The sequence below is a fragment of the Anopheles ziemanni genome, chromosome 3 (genome assembly GCF_943734765.1).
Source record: "Anopheles ziemanni chromosome 3, idAnoZiCoDA_A2_x.2, whole genome shotgun sequence".
In the NCBI taxonomy this organism is placed as follows: domain Eukaryota; kingdom Metazoa; phylum Arthropoda; class Insecta; order Diptera; family Culicidae; genus Anopheles; species Anopheles ziemanni.
The window spans coordinates 82430869-82444509 of record NC_080706.1 but is presented as its reverse complement, the minus strand read 5'-3'; the positions used below and the strand labels follow the sequence as shown (position 1 = coordinate 82444509).

The window sequence follows — 13641 nt, the reverse complement described above, 5'->3', positions numbered from 1 at the left end:
GAGGCGCAGACACGACAGGCGGTTGCGCAATTTTTGTGACGCGCGCGATTAAAATGGGCAAAACGTGAGTTCTCCCACTGACCCGGAATATGGGTTCGTCGAAGTTCCGCTTCGCAATTCGAAAGGACTTTTCGCAGCGTTTTGTGCTGTTGCGTTTTTTTGGTGACGATTTGTTACTTTATTTTGCGTCGCTTTCGCTCTCCGGCGCAGCCATCGTCTGGCATTCGGTGGATTGTTTTTCGGATTGTTTAATGCCATTTTGCATCAGCTCTGTGTTGCGCCGAACTGTTGACTTGTTCCACACGCAGCTCACTTAGCTGGCGAGTGGTTGCAAGTGTCGTGATCTTGATTTACCTACGCATCTCGCCGGCTCGCGCATGATGATGGTCATGATTGACAGCACCTTTGCAGTGGTGTTTTTTTTTCGGGCCAACCACTTGTGGATTGTGCAATCGGAGGATCAGCGTCATGCACAATTAACCTTTTAAAATGTAGCTAATTATGGACGAAACCATCTCTCGTTGCGAGAGAGTGGCGCTCATTTGCCTGCCGACCAGAAACCCGGGCTGAAACAAGTAAGAAACACCACTCGAGAGAACGCACTAGGGGTCAATGCTAAGGGGTCAGTTTGGGGGGGTACTTTTTATTTCCCCTCGCCGGCGGCCGAGGTTGCTGCATTTCCATTTGTGAAAACGCTCCAAATCGCTCTAACGCTTTGCCCGCTTCCAACGGTTCGGTTAATTGTTTCGAAACTGCCGATGCGTCGATACGCCAACCGATGCCGGGAAACGTGGTTACGGCGCGCGGGATGATCGAATCTAATCATCAACACCAGACGAAGGGGCAGTCCGAGAGGTTAAGGCCAACTGGGGCCGGAGGTCGCTTGCATTCATTAGCGGCCCGGGGATGGTCGGTTCGCAGCACAACAATGCTTCAAACCAGGCTAGAGGTGGTGTTGAGTGCGAGTTAATCTGCCGTCGATAATCAGCACCTCCTGGGCGATACGCACAGGTTGGAGGGTGGATAGCTGTGGGAACTCTCAAGCCGAACCTGGCCACGTTCGACAATCAGCCGCGCCATGAAATGCGTTCGAAAGATGGTTGGAGCAATAGTAAATCTTTGAAAGAAATCGATTTGGCTGATAAGTATTTCATCCATTTTTGTATGTAATTTAACAGCTAACACATTTTTTTAATCCTCTGTAAACGGGGAGTGCACAGGTGATTTTAGTTTTATAAAATTTGATCAATTCCTTTTTTCAAAAACCACTTAAGAAATTTGCTGTGATGCTCTTGCATGTTTTGTTATGTAGTTATACTCGATTGAACTAGTGTTATCCCTTTGCGAAACGGTCTACTCTAGATTCAACCCATTATAGGCCAACACCTAATCAGCCCGCCAAAGGTAGCACAATAAATCTCCGTCGCGTTCCGTAGACTCGTAAATCTTACGAAATCGATCATTACAGCCAATTACAGCTCAATCGATTGGGTTGGAGTTGTGATTTATCTTCCTGGTTCCGTCGCTGCCGATGCCGAGTCGAGCAGCAGGTGAGTTATGTTCAGGTGCACTTCGGGCGGAATCGAGTGAACCAGAAGGCTGTGGTTAACCCGCTTTGGCCAGTGAAAGCTATCGGCGGCAGATCGACGTGCCCGACTGCGGTGAGAAGAAATTGTTGTAAAACAACTTGCTACGGGCGAGCGATATGAGCGTCCGAGAAGTCGGGCGGCGAAACGGTCGGATCGCTATCCATAACCTGTCCGTCGACGGGGCGTTGCGTCATCATTCTACACCCGGGGTAGTCCCGTAACGCCTGAGCTCGAATCGATTCGATTGGCCCAGACCAAGGGGCCCGGGTCAGTTTATCTCCGGTCATGGGGAACGAGTTCCCGTGCCTGCGGTACAGGAGCCTGGTTGCGAAAGCCACCGTTGCTCCAGTTCCAGTTTTTGTTTTCGTTTGCACTCCAGGACCAGTTTATTTTTACCATCATGGTGCGGATTCGTCTCAAGGTGACTCCAGAATGTGCACAACCCGTCAGATAAGGGTCCGATGGTGTGGTGGCTGTTGCCTTTACCTTTCGGGAACTAGGGCGTGTGCTGTAGGTATGGCTTGCGGCATCAAACCCAACATCCTTGTGACCCACCGACTTTGGTCCAATACTCTGTCAGACTGCCGTTGATATCTTGTTTTATTCATCGGCGCTCCCTTTTCCATCTTTTTTTTTCTCTTTCGATTCATACTACATCTTCAAGCGTAATAATCCATTTCACTTCGCTTCACTTTTGCTTTTCACACATCTTTTCTCCTTCACTGCACAGCCACACAACTCCAAAGAAAGTGAAATGCTGCTGAACCACAACAAACAGGTGTTAATTAGCTTCGGACTATTTCTCGCTTTGGCCTGCAAACTCCGAGTGATCTCGGGATGGGAGTGTGCGCTCCAACCATCTTAGATGCTGTTTGCGGAATTCACCGTTTGCCAAAATTATTTTGTAACCTGGGATATGCAGCTTTTTTCACGAAGATAAAAACAGGAGTTATCTAATGGGCCTATGAGATAAGTCTGTTGGGTGCAGCATTGTATCCCGTTGATGCAGCTATTTTTCATCCGTTTTTCTGACTCAGAGAAACTCATTACCAAAAGGTGTTAAGAGTATTTTTGTTTCCTTTTTGCAATATAAATTGGTATACGTAAGGATACTTTTGCAGTAATTTTTAACAGTGCAAGTTGAATTTAAACCAAAACATCATCTAAAATAAGTTGATAGTATGTTTATTGTTAGAACGAATGTTCGTATTAGACTCCAACGGAGCTATCATACGAAAAACATCGTCGTACCGAAGAATGTGCTTTCACAGCCTTTTTGGTAGATAACAATGAGGAAAGTCAGACTATTTTTTTTGACGTTTTAAGTTCGTGGGAAATAAGCTTCATATTACGTGAATAAATATATACGTTTCAGGCAAAAGACACTAACTTTCCACTCAATGGCAAAAGGAGTAAAGTTAGGGGCCATTTATCTCTTAGAGTTATAATATAATTTTATCCGAAACCGTGTATAATGTACTACATAATTTTTAGAAAATTGACACTGACCTTGACCAGCGTGCAATTTCATGTGTTCCATGCTTGTTGTTGGAATATCATGTAACTGCCTTCAAGGATTCAAGATCGATTTGACAAAAGAGAGTTATCACTGCCGATTAGCAATGTGGCGTGAAATGATGTCCCATAACGTTGTCTGGGTTTTTCGAGTCAATCTATACTGCCTCCGCAATGCCATCATTACTTGGCCAACATATTTCATCAACCATTTACACTCCCTGGCTTGCTTGGGGTGTAGTAACACAGAAAGCCACACGCCAGCGAGATCAATCGCCAACGTCTCCTTCAGCAAGCACTCACCTTCGATTAGCACCTCGCGCGGTACGGTTTGCAATTGAGCAGCATGTTCGTGACAGTATGCGGCCTGAACTTGAACTACTTCTGTACGCGCTGCGTGCGGGAGAAAACCGACGAGGGTTTCCCGTGGTGTCAGTCCCGTGATCAACCGGCCGGCCATGCAGACCGAGGGCTCTAGCTTTGGCTCAAATGTTGCATATTTAATAACGACCACGTAGTCAGGTAAAAATGGAAACCAACGTTCGCGATCCGATTATCTTCGAGCTGGCTCGAGTGTCAGTTGATATGGTTTGGTGCGAGATATAAATCGTCATCTGCCAACGTTGTGATAAATTGTATCCACCAAAGCATCTTTCGCGCGCCAAAAGGATCAAGGCTGCAAGGATCGGGTGTAAAATGTCGATTTAGTTGCGCAACGCTGGATATCGATGCATTTGTAATTTACATCCATCGATTATTGCGATAGATACCTCATGAGTGCGCTTGCAATAGTCAGCTTAATAGTCCCTGTCTATCCAACAACTTTTATACTTCGATTATGCAATAAAGGTGTTGTTTCTCATTTATTGCGCTGGTCTTCTCTTTAAAATCCGCTAAACAAAAAGCAAATATCAACTTATACAATGATGAAGAAAACGTGCACCCGAGAAGAGCATCGACGATGCATTTGATTAACGGTACAAACTTGGTCTTTACCGTGATGGTGGTCATTTCGATTCCACTACCACTAGTTATAAATATTTATACACCTCACAAACAGTTGTATCATCTATGTATGGTTATGAGTATGTTTTTATAGCAATACAACGCTTAAAAAAAGCTTCATTCAATATCCCCTGCACAAATTTTCTTGATGGTACGCCCAGGAAATGAAAATAATACATTTGAATTCAATTACATTACATTTGCTAGGGCGTTCGTAAGTGGTTTGTTTTAAAAATCGACCGAATCAGGGTAAATCGTTCGTGCGTCATCCGTTGCTTTTCTTCCTTCGATGGAAAATAAATAAAACTAAGCCCCGAAACGCGCCCAGCAATCACGTAAACGAAATGCCCGCACACTCAACGCGATGCTGGCGCCTGGTCGAAAGTGTGGGTTTTGGAGTGCCATTTGCCGAAGTAGCAACAAACAAATAAAAAAAATAACACTCCTCTTCTGCGCGCCCACATCGTTAATTAGAAACGGCCACCGAGCGGGTGCATAAATATTCATCCGAAAGGCCACCGCGATGTTGCACGCGATGGAGCATTGGTTTGCTTTCGCTTTCGTTGAAAACCCTCAACTTTCAAGTTCAGCTCACGGTCAGCCTCCGTCATGGGGAAAGGGAGGGTAGAGGAGGAAGGTTCGGACCAACGGGACTAAGCCGGACAGCCAGAGATAGGCTCGAAGGCGATTGATATGTTCTATGTTCGGTGAACTTGAAGCGTCCCGGACCAAGGTTCGGTCGCGCCAAAAACCCATTCGGACAACACCGAAAGACAGCCACTCGTCAGAGAATTACCATAAATGCCACACCTTAACCATCCGCAACACGTATCCGTACGGTTTGGATGTGTGTCTTCCTCTTCTTTTGGTATGTCACAGCCAGCCAGCCAGCCAGGGAGGCTAGTCTCAGAGAGCGGATCACCATTCCCATCCATCACACACTTTTGCTTTGGCCGCGGCTTTTCATCGACGAACAGGATGGGTGGGAGTGCTCATTTTTATCTGCACGATTCTCCGATTCTAGCCTATTAGTTATGCGCAACGATTGATGGTGGAAAACGAAAACGCGTAGGAATGCATGTGGTTTAAGTTGGGACAACCCTGTTGAGGACGTTGCCCCTTCCGAATGAATATGCAGTTGGTGACGGAAAGATGATGAAGATGAAGATAGAATATTTGCTTCAGCACAGATCAGAACGTGCCATTAGATAGATTGATTTAGTCCAGGGGTCGACAAAGTGCGATTCGCCAGCAGATTTTATCCGGCCCGATTCCTCGTATACTTTTATTAGACTTTGTTGGTCTCATTTTTTCTAACGATCGTTCTTATATTTCCCAGTTTTGTAATGTCGTCCAGAATCTAGCGCCAAACTATCATGTTTACTTTGCATTAACTATGTGCAAGGTTAACGATTTTCGACATTTTTACGTAATTTTAGTTACAGTTCAAAATGTTCAAAAAAATACTAATCTTATGTGTTATTATAATGATGTACATTTAAATATAAAATTTGAAGTATTTTATGATACTCTCCAGATTAGAAAAGGATACTTCTTTTAAAAATCGATTTAATATAATCGATTAACAATCGGTTCGATATTGCCTTACAAACATTACAAAAAGAGCATCGTAAAACATCGTTTGTGGTATCTGTTCCGCGGTTTTGGGCTCTTTTCCATCAAATAACCCCACACTGGACACATTTGCCGACCCCTGGTTTAGGCTGTACAAATTTAAAACTAAAGATTAAACACAAAGATATGTGAGGGTATTATTTCTGTAATACAATGGTAAACAAAATACTTCAGTTAAAATTTTTTTTTTTGTATTTTGTTTTAATTCGCATGTCAACAAGTCTTCCAGTCTCCCAGACTTGTTGAGGATTGGTTAACACATGGACAAATGAATTATGACATGATCTCTTCAGGTCAAGAATCATCTCGTCAATATGTAAAAGTAGATGATGTAAAACACAACGTTCAAATCATCGGTTTCCGAAATTCTGTGCTAATGAACAGCACCATTGACTCGTTAGGTCGTGACAGTAGTTCACCTGGGAATAATCAGATAGGTCTTGATCTTGAGACAACGCTCCATGAGGGTACTTGAACCTTGTTTTAAATTGCCGTCACGCCGACATACTATTTTCAAAAGGTTATTTAAATTAGCTGCTGTTGAGACTAACTGGTGAGTGCAATCCAATAGTTTCCGTTTGAGAATAAAAGATTGATGATTAAGTATTTCAAAAGCGTTGCTCTCGAAAACAGAACAAACAAAAAGGTGTGAATCTTATGCAAAAGTGATGAATGTGCCTAAGTTATGTTGAAATACCTGTCGATTTATGATAAGGTACGGAGCACACTTATTCTCCCACGCTCGCCAGCAAATTCTTGGCGAAGAATGCAAACAAAGGTGATGTTTTAATTAAGATCTGTGTTGTGTATGGGAAACGATTGTACTGTGAGGCAATGAGTAGGCAGTGCTGTTATATTTGTTTTTTCCACAGGCCTTTCTGTTTTTTTTAAATATCCTCCATCATCACTCGTTAAACGTTTATTGACCTTCGATTTCGTTCGTTTGTGCGAGCGCTTTCGTTGCGTTTGGTGTCAATTCAATTTTCCAACGCCAGTGACTTTGCAAAAAATTTTTGAAAAGCTGCATACCAGATTCACGTCAACGCACAAAATCGTGACGCCGAGCTTCCGAAAATGATTGATTGGCTTTTGGGCATGAATGGAAGGGTGGCCGGCAAAGGACGAAGACGTGTCCATCGGAAGCGGCCCAAAGACCGACTGCCCGACATTGACCTCCATCCGTCGTCGCAAGCCGCGATTTTATGTAGTGTCGCGCGTTTGCGTAGGAATGGAATCGATTTCACTCTCTTTTCGACATTGTCATGCGGACGAACCTGGACAGACCAGTGTGTAAAGGACTGGACCATAGTCCTTCGCACATCAAAAGGTACCGGTCGTCGGATTGGAGGTGAAGAAAGCGAGCATGAATAAAGAAGACCACCGAAACCGGTTGTTCTGGTGGCTAGAGGTGGAAGGCTTGAAGGATGACCCACTCCAGGGCTTCCTTGAAATCGATTATTTTGCGCTGCGCTACTGCCTCCACGGGCAGCACCCTTCCGTTCCTTCGTCGGTTCATTTTATTTTAATGATTTATTAATGGGCTTAAAATAATCTTACATACACGTGTGCGCAGAACACAACCTACCGCAATGCATTTAAAGGGCATAGTGCGGGGAGCAAAAAAAAGGACGAGAAGAAGATGGCGAACCATTAAAGGATCGGATGGCTTTTTATGTGCATGATCACTTTGATTGCACATCGAGTTGACTCCGACGGTCTCGGCAGCGATAGTCGTACACCACGAAGGTTCTCCCCGGAGGTCCTTGAAGGGTGCTTATGTACTTGGCGAGCCACGGGATTGGGTCGGTGGGAAGCAACGCAACCGGATACCCGGTTAATCCCCAGATCTTAAGCGACCTCCACAAGGATTCTGCGCAGGGAATCAAACCGGAGTGTCTTAGTCTCTACAACGAACGCAGTCGAAGGCAAACGTTGCACGCGGCAAAACACAACAATTGATCATAATTGGCACGTCGAAAACGTCCAACCGAAGGTGAACCGGGTGTGGAGATGTTCGTTGCGCACAAGAATATCCCGCCGGCGGCATCCGACTGGTTAAAAAGAATCGTTTCAGCACTTTTTTCGTCTTCGCCTTTTTGCAGCCCGCCGCCGCCGGAGGACACGCGTCGGCTTCCACGGCTCAATGTCGGAGGAAGCGGCTGCTCTTGAAATAGGTTATGGGCCATCCGGCGGGTCAGCAGGTCACGGAAGTGCTTCGGTACGAGCTTCCGCGTTGCTTCTTCGATTTTCGGTTGTTATTATTATTATCGTTAACTATTTCGTTCTTTTGTTCCTTACTGTCGAAAGGGCCAACCCTGCCGGCCCCCTTTGCTGCTTCCTACCCCTTTCTTTCTCCCCTACTTGAGACCACACACTTAACACACTCTCAACCCTGAGAAGAGCTTCGGCAGGGGACGGGGGACTGCCGTACTTGAAGCGGCAGCTAAGAAGCATTATTATTTTTTCTTGATTCGATTTCCATTATTATTTCAGCCACGCACAAAAGGATGATCTTAAGATTGTTTACATGCGCTACTGCCAGCAATTATTCGGCTTCCATTGGTGACCGACGGGCAACACTTCCTACTCAGGACCAGGAGTAGGTTCTTCTGAAGCCCAATGTCCAGCAATGGTGCAGCTCTCGCCCGCCAAAGTGCCCTTCGTTGAATAATTTGTCCAACACGTACAACAATGTAGCAAACACAAAGCGAAGGGTCCTCGCTCGGGGGGTAATTCGATTCAGTTCTATTTTTACGTCCACGTTCGGAAGGTCAGCTATTTTCGGAAAGGGTCATGGCTGCAGCCGAACGACTCCGGGGCGAATGGAGTGACGACGGTAGTTGTTTAACATCGTTGTCGATTTTGGTGAGTGGAGCAAAAACTGATCTCTTGGGGGTAATAATAAGTGTTACTCTTCCGTAATGATGGTGTGCACTCGGCGTGTTTGAGACCCGATTGCAGGATTGAATTCTCTTTAACCGTCTGTTTAACATACAATGATGGATTTCATCAGTTTCTATTCCATTTGCAATCCATCACGGATGATTCACCAGTTTGCGGTTATCGATCGGTTGCATTAAACCGGACCTTCAAGCCCCTCGTTCGGGCCAGGAAATGGGGTCAAAGACTCGCGGATGGCAACACCCTTGCAGGCCGAAAGCCGGAGGGCGTGTACGTCAAGCGATCGATTGTCAAATTTGTTGCCAAATCGGTCCGATACAACGGTACGCAGTTGCAGCAAATTGACCGCCAATCGGTATAACCATACACAAAATACACCACTCGTGCACAATGTCCAACAGCTCTCACCCTCCACCGGGGACCTTGACCACTCCTTTGAATGTTGGGTTTTCTTTTCTTTTGGGGATGGTTTGTTTTGGTGTGGCCCGGTCCGGGGGTTGGGTACCGTCCGTTTTCAGTGGCCGATAATTGCAAGCAATGAACAAATGTGTGTCCGTTGCCCAATTAGCATACCGAAGGCGTCGCTGATGCAGCCAACATGGATGACAACATTCCACCAGCATGAAGCAATTTCGGAGAAAAAATGAAGAAAATGAGCTATGTCTGAAGAACCAGCTTGAGCTGCCTGACGAGTTCGTTTGGTGTTCTTGAATTGAACAACGGAGGAGGAAACGGTACTGCCTGATTGAGCATTAACCTTCAAACGAAAGTGAAGTAACCAGCAAACCGTAGCTTATGGAAGCTTCGAAACGCGTTTGCTACAAACAGTTTGATTATTTACCTCCACAAGCCTACCTTTCATCATATCCAACGACGATCGACGTAAAGGTAATCATCCGTATCCAGTACCGAAGTGATTCACACATGCTCCGATGATGAAGATATTTCCAATCCGAGTGCTTCTACTCGCAGCAATCAAAGTAACCCGCACACTGTTCTTTAAATATTCATCACGTTTCGATGGCGCACGTCGCTGCCTAACGCCGCGCTAAACGCATTTAAAAGCATCAGGAATCGGCATGTAATTTATTGCACATGCGTCGATTGAAGCTAACGATTTAGCCGTGTTAATGCGAATTGTGGCAAACGGTATTTATTTCCTGTTCCACAGGCGAACCGGTGTTACCCTGAGGAACATTACAAAAAGTAAGCGACGTAAAGGGCAACTAGCAAAGATACCTGCTTTGTAATTTTCTTTTGCAATTTATTTTATACGCCTTTGAAAATTAAAAAAAACGGACATTATTGACAAGCCCTTTCTTCTACAAATGTATTTTATGTACCCTATGTTCAGCATTTCAAGGCATATGTTATCATAGAGCACATGAATGAGCCTCTTGAACATGCGTTGTTGTTAGATAAATTCGGTTAACTAGCTTAATATGTATAAGGATCAAACATAACAGATGGTGAAAGTGCACCCAAAGCCACGCGACGGTCACTCGTGCGCATCTATAAATAATTCATTGCGCCACAACTCTTACGTGCCTTTGCCAGATCGACTATCGCTTCGGGCGTAATCATTGCGCACGGTTTGATTTTTAATCTGTTTGTTTTACCGAGCAAGAAATGCTATCTTAGCTACGCTTATCGATCACCTCCAGAAAATCCTCCACGATTGCATCCGATCGCGTGTACGACCCCGAAGTAACCGAGCGTTTCGTGCCGGAGATGTCAAGTGGGAGAGATAAATTAATTTATTATCGACACGCAGAAACGGCCATTGATTGAAGGCGCATGGCGAAGGAGAAAGACGCTTCCCCATTAATCAGCGGCTCCGCAATGAAAGGAAAATGAGCACGAGTGTGGCTACGAGAGACCCTGAGGGGTCACTCGAACTGGGGATGAAGAAAAATCGACGAAGAAAGGCACGACCTCTAGGATGGGGACAATTAATCATCCATTTCGCGAATCCATGCAGAGGATACAGTGTGACGGTGCGAAATGTGAGACATCCCTATTTTTATTATATGCCTCCCAAGTCACGTCATTTTTGCCCGCGACATAATCGAGACGGTTGCAGAGAAATGTGCAGCACCGCCGTGGTGGAGTTACGGTGCAGTCGGAAGGTTCTTAACGCATCGTTCCGCGAGGCCAAAGGTCAGATGCAGTCCGAGGTACCAGGTCCATTAGTCTTCCGTTTCGAAGGTTCACATCAATGCATGCCGACCGCAGAACTTGAAGAAGTGCTAAATGGTTCGCCCCTTGCACTCGGCACGATTAATTGCTTCATCAAAGCACCAACATCCAGTCTCGAGGATCTAGCCTTGAGATCGTAGCTCGAGCCCGCCATTATCGGGCTATTTAGGGAAAGATGAAGATCTTGTAAGATCGATATCCGGCCAAGCAGTCCGAGCGCGCCGGTCCACGCGGGTTAATTTGTAGTTCCGCACGCCTTTAATTTCCATGATGGACTGAAAAGTGATGATAAAGTACGGCCCAAGGGTGCCGCGTCTAAGAAGGGTTGTGTGTTTCCTTCTGCCTTCGCTTTAGGTCAAGGATGCTTTCGGAACTCGGTGAGAGAACAGGGTTTGGGCAAGAGGTTAGACGGGGTTTCACGTAGTTTCACGTCTACTACGGAGGTCGCGGGTCGCTCGGGTTATTTGGGGTACGATTCCCCATGAGTCAGCCGTTCGTTGGCGCCCTCGTTTGATTGCGATCGGACCAGCGCAACCGCACTCTGCGTCGCGGCTGGATGGGATTTTGTTTCACGCCGGATAAACCGAGCCCCGGAGCGAAACCTTTGGCGCTGCATGCTGCGGTTATGATACAACAATGGTACACTCAAACCAGCCGTGAATTATGGTGTGTCTCTCCGACTGGCAAACAGCTCCCTCATCTGACTTGGCAATGAGTTACCTCAAATTGTAGGCTCGTATCTCCGTCCGCCGCCCGCCCGTTTACGATGGCACAATCAGCTGCGCGACAAATATCATAACGCAGTTGGCGTGGTTTGCCTAACGCTGCCCATTGCTTGGCAGTGAGGGTGTTCAACCGAAAATACCCCAAACTTATGGCGGTAAATAAATGCTATTTGTTTGACTCACTCATTGTAAACGGTTTCTCTCAGGCGCAGAAATTACAACACGGTTGTACGATCATGTGTTCAACTTCTGTCGCTGAACTCTGCCAAAGGAGGAGGGACCACTACTTACCATCATAAGATCTCCACTTTCCAAATGCTTTCGCATCAGGACGGCCGCCATATTGTCCTCATCCTGATAGATGTCACCGAACGAGTCGGCTGGTTCTGGATCCTGTAAGACAAGATAAAGAAACAGAAATTTATTATCTTAATCAAACAATATTTCAGCAAAATGCCGACTTAATTGGTAAACCGCAAGAGATCAACGTAATCTCTCAACTTCATTTCCATCTGTCATCAAATTGATTCGGCTGGACGGAGCCAACTTGGATTGGATGTGCTCCCATCTGTGATAGTTAGCTATGAAGACGGTTGTCGAACGTTCTGCAAGCGCAGTCATGGCACACTTTTGTGATTCCTCTGTCGTAACATCTATCGACCTTCGTCGTCACCGCGGCAAACCCTTCAGAGAAAGTCGGTATCTGTGTTCTGGCGTATTGGCCATCTAAATGTCATTCCTGAGCCATCTTTGCGTAACGCCATCGGCGATCCGTCGTGACTTATGCGCCTCGAGGGCATAGATATCCATCTTACATTTATGATGTCCTCGCCACATAAAGAAGCGGGTCTCGGACGAGATCACGTTCCGGCCCAACTCGAATTGCATCGGAAATACTGTATCTTGACCTGGTAGACCAAAGGAAACTCTACCTTGTCGTGTAATTTGAAACGGGTGACTGACTGACTGACTGCCTGACTAACTAACTGACCGTCCTATCGTACGATGAACCAAACGACGACAAGATAGATCGTCAATTCTTACCACCTCGCAAATGTGACTTTGACGGGACGCCGCAGTTTGACGTCAAAGACGGGCAAGTAGCCCGAGCTCTCGTCCGTCCTTCCATCCGTGGCGTGATGTGCAACGGATTAAATGATTTAGTAACATTATGGGTCATTCCGGTGTGAGGCCAACGACACGTTGCGCAAGACGGCACTTCCCATCAAGGAAACATCGTTTCAAAACAGTGGCCTGTCTAGGACGCTTCCTGTGCGCTAAACGGAGCTTAGAACTTAGCTTTGAACCAGTTGACATTATCTTGATGACTCCAGTCCATCACGTGTAATTAAGAACGTTGGTTATAATTTTAGATTCATCAAATGTCTCTGTCCAGCTACCCGATGCCCAGTGACGTCTGCAGACTGGCTTCAGTTTTTCCGGCTGGATGAATGCGCGTCATGAATTTCGGATACACGTCAAGCAAATATGTTCGACGGTTGCTTAACCACTAAGAGTCGCTACATTAAAACCAACTCAACAAGCAGTATTGGAATGGATATTGTACTACAAAACAGTACAACCGAATGAGTCGCCCTTTCCAGCATCACGATCGAAGAAAAATTGACTGACAGCACCAGAAGTCGATTCGATTGTATGGACCCGGATCTGGAGGTAATGCAGAAATTTGCCGGTTCAAGGAACGTTTTGTAGCCGAGGGGCTACCAATTACGAATCCCTTCAAGTGAAGTCCTCTCGTCGTCTCTGATCGAAACATTTCACTTTACTCAAACTCCTGATCGCAAGCTCTTTCACTTCCAATGTTTGACTATGTTTCGCCTATGAATGAAATTTGCTGTTTCACGAACCGTTTCCCTTAAAACCCCACTGATGAAGCTATAGAGTAGTACCCCCAGTGTAAGAAAGCCTCCTAACAACGTAAGACCTCCGCCTTGAGACCTCACAAAGCGCTACGGCCAATCGCTCCACAAAAAGATCTGCCAGCCACATCCGGTACGTCAACGTCACAAAGCAGCTGTGAACTTGACATTTTGCCCCCACGACTCGCGGTC

General features: G+C 45.9%; 1 protein-coding gene across 1 annotated transcript in view; it reads right to left on the bottom strand.

Annotated features, from left to right (window-relative positions):
- The window catches only part of LOC131286224 (A disintegrin and metalloproteinase with thrombospondin motifs like), an 89034-nt gene that overhangs the window by 35330 nt on the left and 40063 nt on the right, over positions 1-13641 (bottom strand). Inside the window, exon 4 of the mRNA XM_058315151.1 lies at positions 11861-11962. Within this exon, the coding sequence (XP_058171134.1) occupies positions 11861-11962 (102 nt within the window). The remainder of the gene's footprint in view (positions 1-11860; positions 11963-13641) is intronic.